Source organism: Nicrophorus vespilloides, unplaced genomic scaffold (genome assembly GCF_001412225.1).
Source record: "Nicrophorus vespilloides isolate i.1.1-1 unplaced genomic scaffold, Nicve_v1.0, whole genome shotgun sequence".
Lineage (NCBI taxonomy): Eukaryota > Metazoa > Arthropoda > Insecta > Coleoptera > Silphidae > Nicrophorus > Nicrophorus vespilloides.
Genome location: NW_017095928.1, coordinates 87,611 through 97,568, shown reverse-complemented (window position 1 = coordinate 97,568; position 9,958 = coordinate 87,611). Strand labels below are relative to the sequence as shown.

Here is a 9,958-nt window from a genome sequence, read left to right as displayed (position 1 = left end):
AAATATTCATTTCAAGTATTCACTCCACTTAAACTACATAATAAGTATTGTTTTATGAAATTAAAATTTTATTATAAGTTTCAAATTAAATGAATTTTGTTTCAAGTTGGATTAAGTTAGAAAACTTCACTAAATTAACTTGTATAAGAATTCACAAAGTTGGAAATCTAACATCAATGTTAGAAAAAGCTTTTTTTTATTAGTGATTAAGTAAAGAAAATGGAACAAATGAACTTACGATTAGAAGTGCGGGGGTCGATGGAAGCGATGAGTAAGACAGATGGATTTTCTTAAAGCAAAATAGAGTGAAAGTTACTAGAAAGAAAACATATAAACTATAATGAATTATTTACTTAATATTTTTAGGAAAACATAATATAGAAAAGAAATATGATAATAAGAAAATTGAATAATGATAATAATAAAAATTGTTAGGTTACTAATTAGGTTATGAATTAGGCTGTGAATAGTTTATGAATTAGGTTAGGATAAGTAATAGGTTAGGTTATGTATTAGGTTGTGTATTAGGTTATGGAATAGGTTATTTATTAAGTTATGGATTAGGTTATATATTATGTTATGGAGTAGGTTCTTTATTAAGTTATGGATTAGGTTATGTATTGGTTTATGAATTAGGTCATGAATTAGGTTACGGATTAGGTTATGAATTAGACTGTGTTTAGATTATGGATTTAGCAATGCAATAAGTGTATGGATTAAGTTATGGATTACGTTATGTATTAGGTTGTAGAATAAGTTATTTATTAAGATATGGATTAGGTTATGGATTAGGTTATGTATTGGTTTATGGATTAGATCATAAATTAGGTTATGGATTAAGTAATTGATTAGGTTATGTATTATGTTGTGGATTAGCTTATGTAATAGGTTATTTATTGAGTTATGGATTAGGCTATGTATTAAGTTATGGATTAGGTTATGAATTAGGATGTGATTGGGTTATGAATTAGGTTATGGATTAAGTAATTGATTAGGTTATGTATTATGTTGTGGATTAGCTTATGGAATAGGTTATTTATTAAGTTATGGATTAAACTATGTATTAAGTTATGGATTAGGTTATGTATTAGGTTGTGGATTAAGTTATGTATTGGTTTATGATTAGGTCTTGAATTAGGTTATGGAATAGATTATGGATTAGGTTAGGTTTGAAATACATATTATTAGTTAAATAATAGGAATATGTGAATGTTGCTATACAATAATAAAAAAAAGTTAATACTTATTGAAAAATGAAAATGTATAAATGCCATTTAAGAAAATTACTCTTATAAACCACTTTTTATTGAAGAAATACTATTCGTCTAATCTTGAACACATTATGTATTTTAAATTGTTAACTTCCGGACTAAAAAAGAAAATTATACAAAATTCTAGAAAATCTACGTTGCATCAATTATAATAATATAAGTTTGTAGAAATGATTTTTTGTTTTTAGAACGAATTTACTAAAAAAATATTCATTAATTCTTGGACTTAAGTAAATGTATTCAAAAAAAAAATTACTTCTTTCAAGTAGTAAATTTGATATAGATTTCTATAAGAAATAGGAAGAGATTACATGATGACAGTTTGTATTTTCTGTTATTTTCCATCTAAGGAGAAACAAATCTATGGAGATCACGAGTTCGGCTATTACAAATCAATTATCGGTGCGGCGGCGGCTATTGTGATCCTTGAAGGAATGGCGCGTCCCTTTGGACGAGACCACAGCCGTTTCATAGCCACCGACGTTCCATAATCCTTTTTGCTTCTGTTGCTCTTTGTCCTTTCGGATGTTTTTAGATTAATTAGTAAAAATTACGTGCGGCACTTTGCGGCTCGCACTTGGACTCGGCCAGATGTTCGAGCGATGCGTCCGCGATATTTCATTTATTTTTGTTTATGGAATGCAATTTATATCCAAATATGAAAGGTAATTTTAAACTGCGATTGTGGCCGTGTCAGAAGCGGTTCTCTGTGACACGTACAGACAGCGGGTACGTGCCCAGCCTCCATTACCAAACTCGGGAGCGCACATCATATTTTGACATCTCACCGTAAATACATATATACATATATATATAACAACTACACTCACATAACTGTGTATATAGATATATAGAAATATGGAAAACGCAGCAGCAGAAACGGAGGCGGCGGTGGCGGCAACAGCAGCAGCAGCCGCCCCCTCCTTTTACTGTTCTCTTTTTTTTTCTTCGGTACATACATTATACAATACGACTTCTCGTTCGCACACGCAGACCAACCGACATCTCTCTGGGCCCGAAACATACCGTGTGCTATTACGGAAACAATTCAGGAAAAATAAACGTGCATTTGTCTTCTTCAGTGGAGGGCAAAAACGAAGTGTCAGGAAAAGATTTTCGGGGCAAGATCTTCCCTCCTCCATCCACCGATTTATTTATATATTTTTTATGTATATAGCTCGTCCACGCATTCCATTTCCATATCACATAATTCCCACAAATTTTTCAAATCCAGATCCACCCTCAACTTTAACATTTTTTTTATCCTTACTCACTATTCTATTGTATAGCATATTAGTAGACACTTAGAACAATTGCCCATGAAATTGTCCAAATTGGATTAAGTTAGAAAACTTCACTAAATTAACTTGTGTAGGAACTCACAAAGTTGAAAACCTGACATCAATGTATTGTAGAAAGCTTTTTTTTTATTAGTGATTAAGTAAAGAAAATGGAACAAATGAACTTACGATTAAAAGTGCGATGGAAGCGGTGAGTAAGACAAATGGATTTTCTTAAAGGAAAATATAAACTATAATGAATTATTTACTTAATATTTTTAAGAAAACATAATATAGAAAATAAAGATGATAATAAGAAAATTGAATAATTATAATAAAACAAATTGTTAGGTTACTAATTAGGTTATGTATTAGGTTGTGATTAGATTATGGATTAAGTAATGAATTAGGTTATGTAATAGGTTGTGGATTAGGTTATGGAATAGGTTATGTAATAGGTTATGGATTAAGTTATGGATTACGTTATGTATTAGGTTGTGGATTAGGTTATGGAATAGGTTATGGAATCACATAATTCCCACAAATTTTTCAAATCCAGATCCACCCTCAACTTTAACTATTTTTTTATCCTTACTCACTATTCTATTGTATAGCATATTAGTAGACACTTAGATTTATATTAGCAACAATTGCCCATGAAATTGCCCAAATTGGTTTAAGTTAGAAAACTTCACTAAATTAACTCACAAAGTTGGAAACCTAACATCAATGTATTGTAGAAAGCTTTTTATTATTAGTGATTAAGTAAAGAAAATGGAACAAATGAACTTACGATTAAAAGTGCGGGGGTCGATGGAAGCGATGAGTAAGACAAATGGATTTTCTTAAAGCAAAATATAAACTGTAATGAATTATTTACTTAATATTTTTAAGAAAACATAATATAGAAAAGAAATATGATAATAAGAAAATTGAATAATGATAATAAAACAAATTGTTAGGTTACTAATTAGGTTGTGATTAGGTTATGGATTAAGTTATGGATTAGGTTATGGATTAGGTTATGAATTAGGTTATGGAATCACATAATTCCCACAAATTTTTCAAATCCAGATCCACCCTCAACTTTAACTATTTTTTATCCTTACTCACTATTCTATTGTATAGCATATTATTAGACACTTAGCTTTATATTAGCATCAATTGTCTATGAAATTTCGGTATTGAATGAATGTCTAGGCTAATGGGACTTTAGGTAATGAAGAAAAAGCAATATATATAATATTTCACTTTTAAAAACGAACAAATATTCTGAATTTCATATATGGAAGGAAATAATTGAACGCAAGAAAAATTGACAAATTTTACAGTTTCAAGACGAAGTAAACGTTCAATTTTAATTGTATATAACGTTTATGAAACTCTGAACTTAGTATATTAGTATAACTGTGTAGTAAAGTAGGTATAGTCTAAGTATAATATAAAACTGCAACAGGATTATAATTTTATTTTTACAAAAAAAAATCTTATAGTTTATTCAAGAAATGAACAGCGTATTTGACTCGGTACATTATTAGTGTTGTATTCTTCACGAGTGAGTTATGGTTTAAACGCGTTGTAATTTTCATACGGAGATTTCGAAAATAAGAAAATACTGTCATTTTCGTTGTTGTCGTTTCGTTCGTTCCGAGAAGAGAATGGACCGTTTATTAGCGAGTTGTACATCGCTGTACGACTTACTACCTACACCTCATTATTTACAATCAAAAGAGTCGAAAAAGTAACAAACAATAATAAAGAAATGAAAGAGTTTCTACGTAATTTATTTGTATAATTGTACGTAGGGTAATTATTTATCCGATCTGTAAGCATGGAAGTACCCACCCATGGTCAGACAATCTTAAATTATAAGATTTGTGTCAGCGGTGTAAAGTCGCTGGTATACGAGAGTGTAAATTACCCCATCGGTCCCATCCATGGATGTCCCAATGGGACATTGTAATCCAAACGCGGAGGCCCAGCATTGGATGGATAAGTGTGTCCTCTTTTCTCTTCTCTTCTCCTGACAAACGACCGCTCATATCTTCTGATGATTAATTCCCATTTAAACACACAGTTTGTACAACAACAACAATCGTAAATCTCTTCGGCTCATCCATTTGGACGCTTACATCATTCGCTGTTTAAAAATCGTATGCAAAACATACCAACTTTTTAAACGATGATTTTAATAATTTATTGTAATTTTTTAACAAAAATTGTATTACTTTTAAATCATCACGATTTTAAGGTCGATAGTTCATTGTGAAAGCTTACTTATTGTATTCATTCGTATTAGAACAGTAGATTTTCATTTGGAATCCAGATATCTGGAAACAAAAGAAAGGAGATGTGCGAACCAATTGGAGGGAAGAGCCCTTCAAGAAAGTCCGTTCTAATTGGACCGGCGCCCTCATTCGCTTCTTGTCGAGCACAGACAAAGCGCGCCGTGCTGATTAGTTGGAGGTTTTAATTAGTCCGGCGCGAGAGGAAACGCGCGCATGCACCATAGCATCGACCCTTCCAACCCTTTTCGCCGCAGTAATTAAAACGCGATTTGGCATCGCCGTCGACCAATCGGAAGCGCTAATGAATCCGTTAATTAGGGCGTGCACTCAAGGGTTGGTCCAGCGTTTGCGCCCCTTTTCTTTGGCAGCCAGCCGCCGCCTCCGCCCAATCTAGCGGCCGGTATTAATTAAGGGGTGGTGGCCCTGAGGGCGCGCACAGTCCAAAAGGCTCTGCGCTCTCCGCACAATTAATTAACGCCCTCCCCGCCGCCACCACCAGCCGACACGTCTCGGAACAGAAGGAAAGGACTTTCTTCGAAATACCGGATTGCGAGAGGACAAAGAGAGGATGAATACAATCATCGATTTCGAATCGATTCTGTGGAGTGGCGGAGAGCGGAGTGAAGGAGGATGGTAAGAAGAAAACAAAACGAAACGAACGACACACGAACGACAAGAGGAAGACGATAAGATGGGATGGGAGACTTGTTGAGGAATTTACGCAAAATGGCGGAATTACAAGACACGCACTACGTGACAGCAATGCCATCGCGGTTACATGACTATTCTTTGACCACTTACAAGCTTATCCCGAGAGTTAAGCTTTAGTATTTAAATAGAACAACGCCACACCGTCTCTTTATACTAAATACAAATGCATCTCTGTTCTCACTCCGCATATGGAAATTTTAAACTTCAAGACACACGCATTCTCATCCAAACCAAACACAAAGTGAACTCTTACATCAATCAAACTATCTTCTAAAAAATAACATTTTAATTAGCCAAAATCAATGTATCAGATATTTTATGGCATTGTAAATTTATTTTATTAAAAAAATATTTTTTTTTTAAACTTCATATAATGAAGATTTTTGTGATAATGTTAAAATAAATAGGGTGTGTATGAAGTTTAATATAATATTGGTTCTATTGATGTTTCTTACTTTAAGTTAAGATTTGATTACTTCAATCAACAGATTAATGGGTAAAATGTTTCAGGCTATTTCAGGCTTGATATCTATTGGAGCTGAAGGAGATGATTAGGTAAATGATGATGATAGATAGAATAATGGTTTTCCTAATTAATCGATGCAATTTATAGTGCGTAGCTTTATAAGGAGAATACGTGAAATGAGTGCAAGCGCATGACCCGGAGGGATAATAATGAGAGCTTTTAAAATGAGGAGGAGAAGCGTCGTATTATGGTATGTGGCCGTGTACTCCGAATGGAAAATGTGGGTAATCCATTTATTGGAGGATAAATAGCGTTTGCGTGGAGTAACCTCGTTTTTTTTTTCTCTCTTTCGGCTGTACGTTTTGTACGCACGTTTCGCTCGCAATGGAGATGACAGGAGGAGGAGGAGAGATTTGTAGTTATAATTAGTTTGGAAATGTTAAAGTGAAGAATTTACGGCCTCCGCGACTGCAGAATTCCGAACTTGGAAAAACGGGGTTTTGTTTATTGAAATGATGGTGGGTCGAGGCGGTGGCGATGTAAATGGGGTCCCGGTGCGCGGAATTCCGTGATTAAAAGTCTGTAATATCTGCAGTCACCGTGGAGGATAATGGTTTGAGAGCGGTGGTGGTGGTGGCTGCGGAGTGACGGATGTGCGCGTCTCGTAGTGACAGGTATAGAGGATAGCAGTCCATCCACGGATGGGGCGAGGATAGCCCAGCACACACGAGGATGATCATGGTATAGAGAGCTGAGGATGATGCTTCTTCTGCTGCTGGTGCTGCTCATATAAGGGGGGACCACAGGAGATCGAGACCCACATATCACACGTCTGTCTCATCTGAATGCGACGCGCTCTTATTAAAACGGAATAAACGGAGCGAAGAACCGACGACGTCCCCAAAGAACAAAGGACTCCATCTTCTTTCATTTCGGTGTCCCATCATTATCCGGACAGCTCGCATATGCCCTTACCATCAAATCACTTATGGAAATCAAACTGCGGACCAAAGGCAAGACCTCCCCCAATACGAACGCACGCAGAAGCCACCCACCCACCAAACCAAACCAAAACAACAAACCAAAACGACCATCCGACACACCAGCAGACTCCAAATTTATTTGCGGATTAAAATTTCATACGGAAACTAGGAATTTTTGCTCTGCCAGACATCAAACGAAATCACCCCATTCCATCCCATCCACCTTCTTCGAACGAAAAGAAAAATGCCTTTCGCGTAAATAAATAATCCCCTTTTTTAAATCATCTCCTCATCTCGCAACACCAAAAAAAGCAAATACACACGTCCCACATTCTCCATCTTCTACGCACATACACCAACAAATAACAACATCATCTTCATTCGCTATGTACGAGCATATTTTTGTATCTGTCCATGTCAAAATGAATATAATTGTAACAAATTTAAAAATTTGTAAAGTTTAAGTTTCAAAATTGAAATGATGGGAAGAATATTTTACGTAAGATCTACTATATTTCATTTGAATATTTTATCAAATACCTAAAAAAAATTAGAAGTAAGACTTCTCTAAATTATATCATATCTTTTGGTTATGATTTGTTGCAAGTAAATTTCATTTATTATAAATTATAAAATTAAAGTGTTGATTATCATTGTTGATGAATGATCTACAATACTTATAGGATTAAATACTGTAAGGAATGTGGATGTGTGTTTATTTTTTAAAACAAATTTATTTATTACTTGTAGTTGTTCTTTACTTGTTCTGTTACATCGATAAGCAATCATTTAATTACAGAGTTGATTACCATTGATTATGAATGATCTATAATGCTTAAATTAAATACTACACGGAATGTGGATGTGCTTTTAAAAAGAAAAAAAAAACAAATAAATTTACTGTCGTAGTCATTGATGTCAGATAGTAATTGTTGGCAAATTACATGTATTAATAATATATATATTTTTGTATTTATTTTTTGTTTTCTTTCTTCGTGGTGTTCTCTTTGTAAACAATTTATTGATCATTCCATTGACACATTTTTCGAGTGACCTTTCCGATTGTGTGCGCATACAGGTTTCCAATGAGTGTGGTGTATCAAAAGCGAGAGAGCCGCGATCTTATCGACGCGAAATTTCCTCCTCGTTTTGCTTCTTGGTCCTTCTTTTTTTTTTCGCATTTAATTCCTCCTTCTCCTCCTCCTTCCTGCACTTCTTGAGGCTACATCTGCTGCGCGGCGCGAAATCCTATCGTTTCGACGCGATAAAACTACAATACAGGGACAACAATTAAATGGCTCTCGAAAAGGGACACGCTGCGACGTTTATCAAGATTTTGCAAAATCATGTTTAATTGGAGTCGTCGGGATCTCATTGATTCCTATATAAAGCCAAGCCGGAGCCGTTTGTCGATAGCATATTTTCGTCCTGGAATTTTCGCCTTTCCAGTAATTTATTATTTCTCATCGTTGCGTCTCGAAAAACCCTCCGCGTCGCTCCCAACCCGACGTAATTACTTCAAAGAACGAAACGTATTGAACGTATTAGCAAACAAGCGAAGATTTCTTCAAAAAGACGCACATAATTTACTAGACAGAATAAAAAAAAATGTAAATGGAAAATTACATATCTTGGTAAAACCATGATAATCAAAAAGGAAATAAGTATAAGTTTTCAACCATAATAATGTACAATTTGTATTAATTAATATTAGTTAGTGATAAATAATTACTTCATAATTCAAAAGGTTATCAAGAATCAAATTACTTCCATAAATATAGAAAGAAATTATCAATTTAAAATACTTAAATACTTAAATACAGTCAAACCTCCTATAACACGGTACCCTCAGAACGCGGTTTCCATATAACGCTGAGCTGAAATTGCGACAGCCCTCCTATAACGCGGTACTCTTACAGCGCGGTTTCCGTTCAACAGCATCCCAGCAAAATTTGTATTTCAAAATTTTATTGGTTCTTGATAACGCCGGTTGCCACAACATAGAACTGGATCATCCAAATGTGAAAATTGACTTCCTTCCTCCTAACTGCACGTCATTAATACAACCTTTGGACCAAGGAGTCATTCAAACTTTAAAAATGTACTACACACGCCAACTTTTCCAAACCATTTTCGATAGATTAGAAAACAGTGTGGATGGATGAACGCTTAATTCGTGTTGGAAACCTCTTTTACCTCAAATGGTTCAAGCAATACAAGATGATTCTACAATTTCACTCCCAGTTACAGAAATAGTAAACATTGCTTCTCGTTTAAGCGATGAATAATTTGCAGTAAACCATCAGGATGTAAGAGAACTAGTACTCGGGGAAGAAACTTTAGATGAGGAAGAACTGATGGAATTAATTGATGCATCCACCTCAAATGCATTTGTAAACGAAAATAAGGAAAACGAATGGGTGCCAAATTTCGATTTATAAGATGTGAAAAAAGGGCTAAATTTGGATAAAGAATTAGAACTTCATTTCATTCAAACTGATCGTTCAACGGTGCGCAGCGCAAAGTTTAAAAGAGAGTTAAGAAATTGCTTAGCTAACTATAGAGAGGTTTTAGTGGAGTTAGAAAAAAAATCTACAATCGAAAACCAATGTGAAGATGAACTAAGTGATGAAGACATTTTGTCCATTAAAAGAAGACGAGTTAGGCGACTCATAATTGACAGCGAGAATGAGTTTTTAAAGATTACATAATTTTACAAAAGTCTTCATTGTTTTTGTTGAAAAACAGTCTTTTAGTTTAATTCTTGTTTCATTTTTTTTTATCAATCTTTATATGAACTCTTTAATTTAATTTAATTCAATAAAAATAATTTATCTTGTCTTTTGTATTTATTGGTCTCCATATAACGCGGTGCGAATGATGTGATTTGTACTAATTCCGAGTTTCTTATAGCGCGGTTTCCATACAACGCGGTAGACGGTTTCCATAGAACACGCTA

General features: G+C 34.4%; 1 protein-coding gene across 1 annotated transcript in view; it reads right to left on the bottom strand.

Moving 5' to 3' along the window:
- Positions 1–240: 240 nt before the first annotated feature.
- Positions 241–9,958, bottom strand: part of LOC108568794 (methyltransferase-like protein 9) — a 69,378-nt gene continuing 59,660 nt past the window's right edge. The window contains exon 3 of the mRNA XM_017930084.1: positions 241–289. Within this exon, the coding sequence (XP_017785573.1) occupies positions 241–289 (49 nt within the window). The remainder of the gene's footprint in view (positions 290–9,958) is intronic.